The sequence below is a fragment of the Ostrea edulis genome, chromosome 8 (assembly GCF_947568905.1).
Source record: "Ostrea edulis chromosome 8, xbOstEdul1.1, whole genome shotgun sequence".
Classification (NCBI taxonomy): domain Eukaryota; kingdom Metazoa; phylum Mollusca; class Bivalvia; order Ostreida; family Ostreidae; genus Ostrea; species Ostrea edulis.
The window spans coordinates 579793-596478 of NC_079171.1; the positions used below are offsets into that span (position 1 = coordinate 579793).

General features: G+C 34.4%; 1 protein-coding gene across 8 annotated transcripts in view; it reads left to right on the forward strand.

The window, feature by feature from the left end:
• LOC125662074 (intermembrane lipid transfer protein VPS13A-like) overlaps positions 1-16686 on the forward strand; it is a 194987-nt gene that overhangs the window by 26829 nt on the left and 151472 nt on the right. For 7 of the 8 annotated variants that reach the window (XM_056147820.1, XM_056147826.1, XM_056147822.1 and 4 more), the window contains exons 11-21: positions 913-1019; positions 1899-2073; positions 2872-2934; positions 3037-3145; positions 3490-3590; positions 7458-7525; positions 8312-8389; positions 9122-9323; positions 11251-11309; positions 11556-11708; positions 13582-13660. In XM_056147820.1, coding sequence (XP_056003795.1) covers positions 913-1019; positions 1899-2073; positions 2872-2934; positions 3037-3145; positions 3490-3590; positions 7458-7525; positions 8312-8389; positions 9122-9323; positions 11251-11309; positions 11556-11708; positions 13582-13660 — 1194 coding nt within the window. Of the gene's footprint in view, positions 1-912; positions 1020-1898; positions 2074-2871; positions 2935-3036; positions 3146-3489; positions 3591-7457; positions 7526-8311; positions 8390-9121; positions 9324-9776; positions 9828-11250; positions 11310-11555; positions 11709-13581; positions 13661-16686 lie in introns of those variants that run through there. The other variant, XM_056147827.1, reaches the window with a different exon arrangement.

Consider the following 16686-nt stretch of genomic DNA (forward strand, 5'->3'; position numbering starts at 1 on the left):
TCTGTATGATATTGACAGTGTTATTCTGTATTGTATGATATTGACAGTGTTATTCTGTATGATATTGACAGTGTTATTCTGTATGATATTGACAGTGTTATTCTGTGTTGTATGATATTGACAGTGTTATTCTGTATGATATTGACAGTGTTATTCTGTGTTGTATGATATTGACAGTGTTATTCTGTGTTGTATGATATTGACAGTGTTATTCTGTGTTGTATGATATTGACAGTGTTATTTTGTATGATATTGACAGTGTTATTCTGTATGATATTGACAGTGTTATTCTGTGTTGTATGATATTGACAGTGTTATTCTGTGTTGTATGATATTGACAGTGTTATTCTGTATTGTATGATATTGACAGTGTTATTCTGTATGATATTGACAGTGTTATTCTGTGTTGTATGATATTGACAGTGTTATTCTGTATTGTATGATATTGACAGTGTTATTCTGTATGATATTGACAGTGTTATTCTGTGTTGTATGATATTGACAGTGTTATTCTGTGTTGTATGATATTGACAGTGTTATTCTGTATGATATTGACAGTGTTATTCTGTGTTGTATGATATTGACAGTGTTATTCTGTGTTGTATGATATTGACAGTGTTATTCTGTATGATATTGACAGTGTTATTCTGTGTTGTATGATATTAAAAGTGTTATTCTGTGTTGTATGATATTGACAGTGTTATTCTGTGTTGTATGATATTGACAGTGTTATTCTGTGTTGTATGATATTGACAGTGTTGTTCTGTATGATATTGACAGTGTTGTTCTGTATGATATTGACAGTGTTATTCTGTGTTGTATGATATTGACAGTGTTATTCTGTGTTGTATGATATTGACAGTGTTATTCTGTATGATATTGACAGTGTTATTCTGTTTGTTGTAATTTCAGTATAATGACGTTCTAGAGATGTTGGAATCATTTGAGAGGATGTATCTAATGAGTGTCTACAGGAAATACCGTCCTGACGTTCCTCTCCACAAAAACGCCAAAACATGGTATGTATTTGTTCCATTCCACAAAAACGCCAAAACATATGTATTTGTTCCATTCCACAAAAACGTCAAAACATGGTATGTATTTGTTCCTCAAAAACATATGTATTTGTCTTGCGATGTAAGAAGTGGTAGATATCGGGTATGTGTGTATGTATGTGACATCTTGGTTTTGGAACGTAGGAATTAGTGATAAAGACATCTTAGTCTGATGCAGATCGGAGCTATAACAACCTTGTAGCCACTTTCAGCCAGAAAAACGTAGTAGTCATCGCGGGTCTCAGAAAAATGTAGTTGTCATCGTGGGTCTCAGAAAAACGTAGTAGTCATCGCGGGTCTCAGAAAAACGTAGTAGTCATCGTGGGTCTCAGAAAAACGTAGTAGTCATCGCGGGTCTCAGAAAAACGTAGTAGTCATCGCGGGTCTCAAAAAAACGTAGTAGTCATCGCGGGTCTGATACCCAGGATGTATAACAAGCGTGGTTCTGTTTGTTAGAGGCAATCCTTGGAACCACCGCGATTGATCTCTGCAAGTCTTAATTAAATCTTTTCACAATTGCCAAGAGGTGTCTTTATTATGTGGAGTTACAGGTACAACTTGACTTGACATGTGTGGATTAAACAATTATCTAGTGATAGATGACATTTCACGACTTGACATGTGTGGATTAAACAATTATCTATTGATAGATGGCATTTCACGACTTTGACATTCGTGGATTAAACAATCATTTATTTATAGGTGGCATTTCGCACGAGACAGTGTATTGGTGACGTTTCTATTTATAGGTGGCATTTCGCACGGGACAGTGTATTGATGACATTTCTATTTATAGGTGGCATTTCGCACGGGACAGTGTATTGGTGATGTTTCTATTTATAGGTGGCATTTCGCACGAGACAGTGTATTGGAAGAAACAGTGCGGAGGAGACGACGGATGTTTTCATGGAGCCACATAATTGAGCACCGCGTCACCATGAAGAAGTATCGAGATGCCTACGTGAAAAAATTATCCAACCCGAAGAAAGTGCCAAAGGATGTACAGAAAGAAATTGAGGTATACAGAGAGAGAGGAGAGAGAGAGAGAGAGAGAGAGAGAGAGAGAGAGAGAGCAAGTCCACTTATGTACAGATTGAAAGTAATATCACAACCATTGTTCATTATTTGTAAAGAATCATTGAGATATATAAGCAGAATGATATGAGGTCACAATTGAGTTAACGTGGTGCCCGGGCATTTACTAGACGGGCTCTCATGGATCAATAAGGGCCTGGGTACATTGAGTTAATGTGGTGCCCGGGTATTTACCAGATGGGCTCTCATGGTTCAATAAGGGCCTGCATACTTTTTATAAAATCTATAGGAAAAACTTTATGAAGTAATTAAATCTGTATAATCATCATATTAATTATTTAGGACTTTAAACAAGTGAATACAATATCATGTTGTTACTAATGTGCAGTATATTTAAAGACTATGTGTTGTGTATGATACTAATTTGTTGTGTATGTCAGGACTATGATACTAATGTGTGGTGTATGTCAGGACTATGATACTAATGTGTAGTGTATGTCAGGACTATGATACTAATGTGTTGTGTATGTCAGAACTATGGTACTAATATGTAGTGTATGTCAGGACTATGGTACTAAAGTGTTGTGTATTTCAGGACTATGGTACTAATATGTTGTGTATGTCAGGACTATGGTACTAATGTGTAGTATATGTCAGGACTATGGTACTAATGTGTGGTGTATGTCAGGACTATGGTACTAAAGTGTTGTGTATTTCAGGACTATGGTACTAATATGTTGTGTATGTCAGGACTATGGTACTAAAGTGTTGTGTATTTCAGGACTATGAAAAGATTCTGGACGTTTTCTGTATCACTCTGATGAGGTCGCAGGCTGAGGTGGAGGTAAAGGGAGTTTTATCGGAGAACGATCAACAAGAAAATAATTTTTTTGAAATGTTCAGAAAGTGATATTTGCAGTGAAAAATTGTGATTTTCTGTTGGCAGGCTGCCAAACTTGGAGCAAAGAAGGCAGAGGAAAAATCTGGGGGTTGGTTTGGAGGCTTGTTTGGGGGCAAGAAGAAAAAACAGGAAGGCAAAGAGGAAAAGGACATAAGTAAGTGTTACTATAGATAGTTCAGTGTTACTATAAATAGGTCAGTGTTACTATAAATAGTTCATTGTACTATAAATAGTTCAGTATTACTATAGATAGTGTTACTATAAATAGTTCAGTGTCACTATAAATAATTCAATGTTACTATAAATAGTTCAGTGTTATTGTGTGTGTTGTAGAATTTGTAGTAGAAAAGTGATATGATACATTATGGAGACAGAAAATTAATGATCAATTGCCGTTATCAATTATTGTGGATAGAACAAGTACGTAATTGATACGTTGTTAAAAATTTCAACTATGATTATATAATTCTGGTAACATAGAAATAATTCTATTCTTAGAGGAACAATTTGAAGATGAATTCAGTGAGAAAGAGAAAGCTAAGCTGTATGAAGCTATCGGTTACCAAGAAAATGAGACTGATCCTACACTTCCGAAAGAGGTAAGGCTGTAACCATGGAAACAAGGCACATCCAAGACTGCCTAGTGAGTGTTAAATTAACCACACCAGACAATGACAGAATTAACTAACCCTGACCCTAACCCTGAGCCTGACCCTGACCCTAACCCTGACAGAATTAACAAGTGAAATACATAGTACCAGACAATGACAGAATTAACCCTGACCCTGACCCTGACCCTGGCCCTAACCCTAACCCTGACAGAATTAACAAGTGAAATACATAGTACCAGACAATGACAGAATTAACAAGTGAAATACATAGTACCAGACAATGACAGAATTAACAAGTGAAATACATAGTACCGTAGATTTTCTATTTTACGCGAGTATTTGATATTGTGAAATGACTCGTGAACTGGGAGACCATGTATTCATGCGAGGACTGTTAGGCCAATTCAACTTAATTAGTAGATTATCATCCAGGGTCACCAAAAAGTATAGGGCGGGTGGGAGGGTTTTATTTTTTAATTTTTATTTTCTGAGATACATAATTATGACAAATGAGTTTTTGTCAACATAAGTGCATCATTTAAAACCAGATGGATATCAATCTATGCTTATTTCACCGACGGATTCCAGGTTAAGCTTTAATTTCAAACACAGAAAGATACCAAACTTCATCAAGATATGAAGAACATTTATCCCTTCCTTTCATTTACACCCGTAAGAAATTAAGAAAACCATATGCACATATCTATTTTCTTCACGTAGGTTTTCACGTTGCCATACTGGAAATGTACACAAGAAATGTAAATACCGAAATGGAAATACTGGAAATGTACACAAGAAATGTAAATACCGAAACGGGAAACTTTTCTGGAAATCGCAAGTTTCGCAAAATAAAAAAATTCCGGGCGGGCCGATTTTTTAAGGGTGGGTGGGGATGATAATCTATCAATTAAGTTGAATTGGCCTAAATTGAGAATTTTTACATGTATTTCAGCAATATAGAAATAAAAGTGAAATTTTTTATTTTGTGTGTGGTGCTTCCCGCTAAATTACAGGATAATGAATTCCTCGCATATATTTAGGAATCTTTAAATACTTTTGTAGATGTGGAACTAGTTTACAGTATGAACTGTTAAATACTTTTGTATATGTGGATCTAGTTTACAGTATGAACTGTTAAATACTTTTGTATATGTGGGTCTAGTTAACAGTATGAACTGTTAAATACTTTTGTATATGTGGGTCTAGTTTACAGTATGAACTGTTAAATACTTTTGTATATGTGAATCTAGTTTACAGTATGAACTGTTAAATACTTTTGTATATGTGAATCTAGTTTACAGTATGAACTGTTAAATACTTTTGTATATGTGGATCTAGTTTACAGTATGAACTGTAAATACTTTTGTATATGTGGAACTAGTTTACAGTATGAACTGTTAAATACTTTTGTATATGTGGATCTAGTTTACAGTATGAACTGTTAAATACTTTTGTATATGTGAATCTAGTTTACAGTATGAACTGTTAAATACTTTTGTATATGTGGATCTAGTTTACAGTATGAACTGTAAATACTTTTGTATATGTGGAACTAGTTTACAGTATGAACTGTTAAATACTTTTGTATATGTGGATCTAGTTTACAGTATGAACTGTAAATACTTTTGTATATGTGGAACTAGTTTACAGTATGAACTGTAAATACTTTTGTATATGTGGAACTAGTTTACAGTATGAACTGTAAATACTTTTGTATATGTGGAACTAGTTTACAGTATGAACTGTTAAATACTTTTGTATATGTGGATCTAGTTTACAGTATGAACTGTAAATACTTTTGTATATGTGGAATTAGTTTACAGTATGAACTGTAAATACTTTTGTATATGTGGAACTAGTTTACAGTATGAACTGTTAAATACTTTTGTATATGTGGGTCTAGTTTACAGTATGAACTGTTAAATACTTTTGTATATGTGAATCTAGTTTACAGTATGAACTGCAAATACTTTTGTATATGTGGGTCTAGTTTACAGTATGAACTGTTAAATACTTTTGTATATGTGGGTCTAGTTTACAGTATGAACTGTTAAATACTTTTGTATATGTGAATCTAGTTTACAGTATGAAGTGTTAAGTACTTTTGTATATGTGGGTCTAGTTTACAGTATGAACTGTTAAGTACTTTTGTATATGTGGATCTAGTTTACAGTATGAACTGTTAAGTACTTTTGTACATGTGGATCTAGTTTACAGTATGAACTGTTAAATACTTTTGTATATGTGGGTCTAGTTTACAGTATGAACTGTTAAATACTTTTGTATATGTGGGTCTAGTTTACAGTATGAACTGTTAAATACTTTTGTATATGTGGGTCTAGTTTACAGTATGAACTGTTAAATACTTTTGTATATGTGGGTCTAGTTTACAGTATGAACTGTTAAATACTTTTGTATATGTGGGTCTAGTTTACAGTATGAAGTGTTAAGTACTTTTGTATATGTGGGTCTAGTTTACAGTATGAACTGTTAAATACTTTTGTATGTGTGAATCTAGTTTACAGTATGAACTGTTAAGTACTTTTGTATATGTGGATCTAGTTTACAGTATGAACTGTTAAGTACTTTTGTATATGTGAATCTAGTTTACAGTATGAACTGTTAAGTACTTTTGTATATGTGGGTCTAGTTTACAGTATGAAGTGTTAAATACTTTTGTATATGTGGGTCTAGTTTACAGTATGAACTGTAAATACTTTTGTATATGTGGATCTAGTTTACAGTATGAACTGTTAAATACTTTTGTATATGTGGGTCTAGTTTACAGTATGAACTGTTAAATACTTTTGTATATGTGGATCTAGTTTACAGTATGAACTGTTAAGTACTTTTGTATATGTGAATCTAGTTTACAGTATGAACTGTTAAATACTTTTGTATATGTGAATCTAGTTTACAGTATGAACTGTTAAGTACTTTTGTATATGTGGGTCTAGTTTACAGTATGAACTGCAAATACTTTTGTATATGTGGGTCTAGTTTACAGTATGAACTGTTAAATACTTTTGTATATGTGGATATAGTTTACAGTATGAACTGTAAATACTTTTGTATATGTGGAACTAGTTTACAGTATGAACTGTAAATACTTTTGTATATGTGGAACTAGTTTACAGTATGAACTGTTAAATATTTTTGTATATGTGGATCTAGTTTACAGTATGAACTGTTAAGTACTTTTGTACATGTGGATCTAGTTTACAGTATGAACTGTAAATACTTTTGTATATGTGGAACTAGTTTACAGTATGAACTGTTAAATACTTTTGTATATGTGGATCTAGTTTACAGTATGAACTGTTAAATACTTTTGTATATGTGGGTCTAGTTTACAGTATGAACTGTTAAATACTTTTGTATATGTGGGTCTAGTTTACAGTATGAACTGTTAAATACTTTTGTATATGTGGGTCTAGTTTACAGTATGAACTGTTAAATACTTTTGTATATGTGGGTCTAGTTTACAGTATGAACTGTTAAATACTTTTGTATGTGTGGGTCTAGTTTACAGTATGAACTGTTAAATACTTTTGTATATGTGGGTCTAGTTTACAGTATGAAGTGTTAAATACTTTTGTATGTGTGGGTCTAGTTTACAGTATGAACTGTTAAATACTTTTGTATATGTGGGTCTAGTTTACAGTATGAAGTGTTAAATACTTTTGTGTATGTGGGTCTAGTTTACAGTATGAACTGTTAAATACTTTTGTATATGTGGATCTAGTTTACAGTATGAACTGTTAAATACTTTTGTATATGTGGATCTAGTTTACAGTATGAACTGTTAAATACTTTTGTATATGTGGGTCTAGTTTTACTTTTGATTATTTTCAGTTTGTCGCAGTAAGACTGGTCACCAAGCTGAGTAGTTTGTCACTGACTCTAAACGACGAAACCAAAAAGTAAGAAATACATCTCACACAATATGTCAAAAGTCAATGTAAAGTAGTTAAGAGGTTTCTAGAGCATCAGGAAGTTTCTAGAGCATCAAGAAGTTTCTAGAGCATCAAAAGGTTTCTAGGTGATCAAGAAGTTTCTAGAGCATTAAGAGGTTTCTAGATCACTAAGAGGTTTTTAGAGCATTAAGAATAGATTAAATAAATTTCATGTGTGAATTCATAAATTAAAGTCAGGGTATGCTTTTGTTCAAACCCAATGTCTAGAAAAAATCACCTACCACTGAGTTACTGCAACCGTTACCTGATATCTGGAGAAAAACAGTGACATCCTTTGGGATGATTAGTGGGAAACTTCTAACTGAATTAACTGAATTAGGAGACACCCTAAAGTTAAAAGCTTGACATTAACTGACCATTAGAATGAATTCTACTGAAGAGCTAAGGATTTGATGTAGATATACTATTTGTATGCTATAAATGAGGTGATTGAATGCATTGCTTAGCCTAGCAATGTGGTTCTTATGTGAAAGAAGTGCTATTGGATGAGCAATGTTTCCCTCAGGTTAGCAATGTGGATCACAGGCCTCTTATTTGTCTAGCTTTTCTGTTTCATTGGTTCCAACACCATCTGATTAATTTACGTTAAAAATGGTCTCTTAAAACTACTTGTGGTTACCTGATATTTTAAGAATGTGATTATTCTGTCTCAACATTCATGTATTAGATCACTGTGTGTGTCATTCAGGCCTTTGATGCTCTACCTCATTTCTAATGAACTAAAAATTTCAGGGAACCTCAGATTGTGAAGTTGCAGCTGAGAGATGTATATGCAAATGTTGGTCAAAGACCAGCGGACAGTGCCGTACAGTGAGTATCCAAAAGTTAATACCCTTGTATGCTGCTCATGTACAGTAAGTCTCGAAAGTTAATACCCTTGTATGCTGCTCATGTACAGTAAGTCTCGAAAGTTAATACCCTTGTATGCTGCTCATGTACAGTAAGTCTCGAAAGTTAATACCCTTGTATGCTGCTCATGTACAGTAAGTCTCAAAAGTTATTACCCTTGTATGCTGCTCATGTACAGTAAGTCTCAAAAGTTATTACCAATGTAAGCTGGTCATGTACAGTAAGTCTCAAAAGTTATTACCAATGTATGCTGCTCATGTACAGTAAGTCTCAAAAGTTAATACCCTTGTATGCTGCTCATGTACAGTAAGTCTCAAAAGTTAATACCCTTGTATGCTGCTCATGTACAGTAAGTCTCGAAAGTTATTACCGATGTATGCTGGTCATGTACAGTAAGTCTCGAAAGTGAATACCCTTGTATGCTGCTCATGTACAGTTAGTCTCGAAAGTGAATACCCTTGTATGCTGGTCATGTACAGTAAGTCTCAAAAGTTATTACCAATGTATGCTGGTCATGTACAGTAAGCACTAAAAGTTAGTAGCTATGATTGCTGGTAGAGTACGGTTGGTCAGAAGACCGAGGCCAGGGAATTTTCAGATCAGTTCAGTGAAAATAAAAAATCCAGAAGTCTGAGAAGCATGTTATTAATAGAGAAATTGTAATGATTTAAAATATTTGCCCTGACCTTTCAGAGTGGATGGCAAGATTGACAAGTTCACCGTGGTGGGGTCACCACAAGGTGGCACCCTGCCCAGAATGGTGGTGTCGCAGAACGAGGAACAGAAGGTCGTGTATTCCTTGCTGAACTTCCTCCTAGAGACGAATCCACTGGACCGGAAATGTGACACTCGAGTCGTCCTGGAGGCGCGGCCTCTACAGATTGTGTATGATGCGGTAAGTAAACGTGACACTGGAGTCGTCCTGGAGGCGCGGCCTCTACAGATTGTGTATGATGCGGTAAGTAAACGTGACACTGGAGTCGTCCTGGAGGCGCGGCCTCTACAGATTGTGTATGATGCGGTAAGTAAACGTGACACTGGAGTCGTCCTGGAGGCGCGGCCTCTACAGATTGTGTATGATGCGGTAAGTAAACGTGACACTGGAGTCGTCCTGGAGGCGCGGCCTCTACAGATTGTGTATGATGCGGTAAGTAAACGTGACACTGGAGTCGTCCTGGAGGCGCGGCCTCTACAGATTGTGTATGATGCGGTAAGTAAACGTGACACTGGAGTCGTCCTGGAGGCGCGGCTTCTACAGATTGTGTATGATGCGGTAAGTAAACGTGACACTGGAGTCGTCCTGGAGGCGCGGCCTCTGCAGATTGTGTATGATGCGGTAAGTAAACGTGACACTGGAGTCGTCCTGGAGGCGCGGCCTCTACAGATTGTGTATGATGCGGTAAGGCATTGAAGGTCAAAGGTTAAGGCAGAAAGGGTTTTTAGAAATGGTATGACTTCTACTATGCTTCTGCCTGTTTGCATTTTTCACACATTTGAAAGGATTTTATTTGGAAATCTTAGTGATGTTTTTATCAGACTGGGTCTTGTATTGTTTTAATATACACACTAGTGAGCTTACAATGTGGAATTTAGAAATAGGAAATTATAAATCAGTTAACATTTAAAGAATGATTATTGATATGACAATCTTTTAAGTGGTTCTTTCATCTTATGTACAGAGATGTGCAGTAAAACATGGTTATTATACTCCACATAATGAAGTGGCGGAGGGTGTAATGTTTTTGATCCGTCCGTCAGTCCCTTTCTTGTCAGTGTAACTCCTCTGAGACCGCACAGCAAAATTTTGTGAAACTTTGTAGTTAATAAGGACACGCTATGTAGATGTGCATATTCCCAGGAAATTCTGATTCATTAATTTTTCTGGGAGTTATTCCCCCTTTGAATTTAAATTTCGAGCCCGCCTGTCCTGATCTTGTCAGTGCAACTCTTCTGAGACCACTCAACAGAATTTCGTGAAACTTTGTAGTTGACAAGTACACACTGTGTAGATGTGCATATTCCCAGGAAATTCTGATTCAATAATTTTTCTGTTTGAACTTGGAATTTTGAGCCCACTTGTCCTGTTCTTGTCAGCGCAACTCCTCTGAGACTGCTCAACAGAATTTCATGAAACTGTTGTCAATAAGGACATGCTGTGAAGATGTGCATTTTCTGAGGAAATTCCGATTCAACAATTTTTCTGGGAGTTATGCCCCTTTTGAATGTAGAATTTCAAGCCCATCAGTCCTGTTCTTGCAGTAATGCATAACATTAGCAGTCATTATGTGAGGCATTGCGAAGCAATGTTGGACCGTGGGGTATGTGAGCTTGCTCACTTTTGCTTTCTTGTGAATTTACAGGATTTGGGTTACATAACCAAAATTCGTTCTATCCCTACATTTTTTGTTATTTTCCTCTAAATAGGAGAATAAGTATCGATTTTGAATAAGTGTGAATTTGTTATAAATGTGTTTGTTATAAGTAGTCAAAGATAACACCATTCACTCAGTTATGACATCAAAACGCATGCGATGTTCTGCCTATGCTGTCTGTCTGTTTCTGAGATATTTGTTTGTACAGAGTTTGGTATTGATTAAAGGGTCTCACCCCCTTTTCATTCAACTTATGGGTTGCAGCCCTTTTCATTCAATTTAAAGGTCACATCCTTTTTCCATTCAACTTATAAGTCACACCCCTATTTATTCAATCTAACAGTTACACCCCATTTTTATTCAATTTAAGGGTCACTTTGAAGGAGAGATAATACAAAAATGAATACATTGAAGAATTGAAAACTAAGTTAGATGTCATTTTTCTTGTAGATATCTGTGAACAACTTGGCCGATTTCTTCAAACCACCGAAAGAAGTGTATCTAAAGCAGTGAGTTGTAATTTCATTGGACAAATAAACATCTCAAACTTTAATCTGATTGTACAAGTGTTTGAATAATCGACATTTTCAAACTTTAATCTGATTGTATAAGTGTTTGAATAATCGACATTTTCAAACTTTAATCTGATTGTGCAAGTGTTTGAATAATCGACATTTTCAAATTTTAATTTGATTGCACAAGTGTAAGATTAAACCACAGAGGACATTTTATATTTCCTTGGATTATTTTCACAGGTTGTCGCGAGCTGCCATGGCGAAGTTCGAAGACATTAAAGAACAGTCGGCGACGGGGCTGAAACACGCAATAGAGCAACACAAGTACACCGACATCCGCGTCGACCTGAAGCCGTCGTACGTCATCATTCCACACGGGGGATACTACAAAAAGTAAGTCTGTCATCTTAAGGAGAAATAGCACACTGATGGACATCTTAAGTAGGAATAGCACATTGATGGACATCTTAAGTAGGAATAGCACATCGATAGACATCTTAAGGAGAAAGAGCACATTGATGGACATCTTAAGGAGAAATAGCACATTGATGGACATTTTAAGGAGAAAGAGCACATTGATGGTCATCGTCGTGACAAAAGACTTTTATCTTTTGGGTTGAATTCTTTATAAAATCACAGGGCTTACCGAATGGGTGATGAATTTGAATAGAACCAGGACTGAACCTGATTTTATTTTTCACGATGACGTATTGTAAATGTGCATTTTTACGCGTGGTACTTATTTCACGTCTGCGATCAAATAAACAGCGTAATTTCCTACCAGAGGACCGAAAGTATGTAAGCTATTTTCATGTAAGCTTAGTGAAATTCGGGGGAATTTCGTACCCCGGACCAAACCAACTATGAATATCAGCAGAATTAGATATGTCTGAAATATGTCCGAAAAATCGGCGGAATTAATTACGTCTTAAATGTCAGTGAAATTAAATATCAGTGGAATTAAATATGTCTGAAATATCAGTGGAATTAAAATCCGTTGAATTAGATATCAGCGGTATTAAATACATCTGAAATATCAGTTGAATTAAATACGTCTGAAATACCAATGTAATTAAATGTCAGTGGATTTAAATACGTCTGAAATATCAGCGGAATTAAATATGTTTGAAATATCAGCAGAATTAAATACGTCTGAAATATCAGCGGGATTAAATATGTCTGAAATATCAGCAGGATTAAATATGTCTGAAATATCAGCAGGATTAAATATGTCTGAAATATCAGCGGGATTATAAAAGTCTAAAATATCAGCGGGATTAAATATGTATGAAATATCAGCAGGATTTAATACGTCTGAAATATCAGCGGAATTGAATACGTCAGAAATATCAGCGGGATTAAGTACGTCTGAAATATCGGCAGAATTAAATATGTCTGAAATATCAGCAGAATTAAATACGTCTGAAATATCAGCAGAATTAGATACATCTGAAATATCAGCGGGATTAAATGCGTCTGAAATATCAGCGGAACTAAATACGTCTGAAATATCAGCGGGATTAAATACATTTGAAATATCAGCAGAATTAAATACGTCTAAAATATCAGCGGAATTAAATATGTCTGAAATATCAGCGGAATTAAATACATCTGAAATATCAGTGGAATTAAATACGTCTGAAATATGAGTGGAATTAAATACGTCTGAAATATCAGTGGAATTAAATACGTCTGAAATATCAGCGGAATTAAATATGTCTGAAATATCAGCGGAATTAAATACGTCTGAAATATCAGCGGGATTGAATACGTCTGAAATATCATCGGAATTAAATATGTCTGAAATATCAGTGGGATTAAATACGCCTGAAATATCAGCGGGATTGAATATGTCTGAAATATCAGCGGGATTAAATACGTCTGAAGTCTGAAATATCAGCGGGATTAAAGGTCTGAAATACCTGTATCAGTGGGACAACTGACATTCAAATTTTTGCTGACCATTAGACACACCTTAGTTAAACATTATAAAAATTAAAAATGAAAAAATAAAATTTGAAAATCTTCAGCTCAAATCATGTCTATGCCCCTTTAATGCGGGGACAATTAATGTTGTTTACATGATAGAAATCGAGTGTTCAGTAGATAGATTCTCACAGAATTTAATGCTGAGACAATTAATATTGTTTAAATGATTGAAATTCACGATTTGTAGTTGAAACTGATTGATAAACTAAAAATTTTGATGTTTTTCAGGCCTGCAATTACAGAAGACACTAAAAAAAATATTCTTTTTTTGTTTCAGGGGGGCAGTTAATATGCTTGTCCTAGACCTTGGAAATCTGAAGGTCAATAGTGAAAAAAACACAGCTGGGGATAATAAGGTAATGTATTTATAGCAATGTTAATCTATTTATAGCAATGTTAATCTATTTATAGCAATTTTAATCTATTTATAGCAATGTTAATCTATTTATAGCAATTTTAATCTATTTATAATGATGGGTTTAGTGAGAGCTAATTTTAGTGACTTTATACTTCCAGGAAAGGTAACTGTTACCTTTAATATGAATAAATTGTCAGTGATATTCATTTTTAGCAATCTCATAACTTTCGTTGATAATACCAAAATTGAAACCTCACCAGAAAGTTTGCTTAATGTACGGTATATACTTCCGCGGGGATGCGAGTTGGAATAGGTCCTCAGTACCCCTTGCTTGTTGTAAGAGGGCAACTAAATGGGGTGATCCTTCAGATGAGATCAGAAAAACAGAGGCTCTGTGTCAAAGCAGGTGTGGCATGATAAAGATCCCTCCCTGCTTTAAGGCTGTAAGCACCAAGCATAGGCCTAAATTTTGCAGCCCTTCACTGGCGATGGTGACGTGTCCATACAAGTGAAAAATTCTTGAGCGGGACGTTGAATAACACACAACCAACCAACCATTAGACAGATTGAATATCTGAGGTGTAATACAACCATTATATAGAATGAATATCTGAGGTGTAATACAACCATTATATAGAATGAATATCTGAGGTGTAATACATGTGGATATTAGTTATCTTCTGTTAATCAACTGTATTTCGATTTCCATCAACCATTATATAGAATGAATATGTGAGCTACATTAGCTATGGACATTAGTTATCTTCTCTTTTAATAAACTGTATTTCAATATCCACCAAGCAGAAACTTAGGAGTGTGGCACATAAAGTCCTCAGTCAGAAGCTGGTAGTTACTGTCAGAGGTTGAAACATTGGGCTTCCATGTAGACTGATCATCTGTATCAAATTCTTATATCGACTGATCATCTGTATCAAATTCTTATATTGACTGATCATCTGTATCAAATTCTTATATCAATTCTTATATTGACTGATCATCTGTATCAAATTCTTATATTGACTGATCATCTGTATCAATTCTTATATTGACTGTTAATCTGTATCAAATTCTTATATTGACTGATCATCTGTATCAAATTCTTATATTGACTGATGACCTGTATCAAATGATATTTTATTATATTGTTTATCCAATTAATTAGCCAAAGTTCCAGGGTATTTGGACAGAAAAGTTGAAATGTCTTAACACCACATTGACAATTTAGATCTTTATCCAAAGCAGGTACATGTAGATCTATATCCAGCAGGTGATCTTTATCCAGCAGATAGATTTTGTATTCATCAGGTAGATCTCTATTCAGCAGGTAGATCTCTATTAAGACACTGTCAGATGTAGGTACACTGTCTGAGTTATAGATTGTAATCTTGTTATGATACAGATGTAGGTACACTGAGTTATAGATTGTAATCTTGTTGTGATACAGATGTAGGTATACTGTCTGAGTTATAGATTGTAATCTTGTTATGATACAGATGTAGGTATACTGAGTTATAGATTGTAATCTTGTTGTGATACAGATGTAGGTACACTGTCTGAGTTATAGATTGTAATCTTGGTATGATACAGATGTAGGTATACTGAGTTATAGATTGTAATCTTGTTATGATACAGATGTAGGTACACTGAGTTATAGATTGTAATCTTGTTATGATACAGATGTAGGTATACTGTCTGAGTTATAGATTGTAATCTTGTTATGATACAGATGTAGGTATACTGAGTTATAGATTGTAATCTTGTTATGATACAGATGTAGGTACACTGAGTTATAGATTGTAATCTTGTTATGATACAGATGTAGGTATACTGAGTTATAGATTGTAATCTTGTTGTGATACAGATGTAGGTATACTGTCTGAGTTATAGATTGTAATCTTGTTATGATACAGATGTAGGTATACTGAATTATAGATTGTAATCTTGTTATGATACAGATGTAGGTACACTGTCTGAGTTATAGATTGTAATCTTGTTGTGATACAGATGTAGGTATACTGAGTTATAGATTGTAATCTTGTTATGATACAGATGTAGGTATACTGAGTTATAGATTGTAATCTTGTTGTGATACAGATGTAGATACACTGTCTGAGTTATAGATTGTAATCTTGTTATGATACAGATGTAGATACACTGTCTGAGTTATAGATTGTAATCTTGTTATGATACAGATGTAGGTACACTGAGTTATATATTGTAATCTTGTTGTGATACAGATGTAGGTATACTGTCTGAGTTATAGATTGTAATCTTGTTATGATACAGATGTAGGTATACTGAGTTATAGATTGTAATCTTGTTATGATACAGATGTAGATACACTGAGTTATAGATTGTAATCTTGTTATGATACAGATGTAGGTATACTGAGTTATAGATTGTAATCTTGTTATGATACAGATGTAGGTATACTGAGTTATAGATTGTAATCTTGTTATGATACAGATGTAGGTATACTGAGTTATAGATTGTAATCTTGTTATGATACAGATGTAGATACACTGAGTTATAGATTGTAATCTTGTTATGATACAGATGTAGGTATACTGAGTTATAGATTGTAATCTTGTTATGATACAGATGTAGGTATACTGAGTTATAGATTGTAATCTTGTTATGATACAGATGTAGGTATACTGAGTTATAGATTGTAATCTTGTTATGATACAGATGTAGGTATACTGAGTTATAGATTGTAATCTTGTTGTGATACAGATGTAGGTATAATGTCTGAGTTATAGATTGTAATCTTGTTATGATACAGATGTAGGTATACTGTCTGAGTTATAGATTGTAATCTTGTTATGATACAGATGTAGGTATACTGAGTTATAGATTGTAATCTTGTTATGATACAAATGTAGATACACTGTCTGAGTTATAGATTGTAATCTTGTTATGATACAGATGTAGGTATACTGAGTTATAGATTGTAATCTTGTTATGATACAGATGTAGGTATACTGAGTTATAGATAGTAATCTTGTTGTGATACAGATGTAG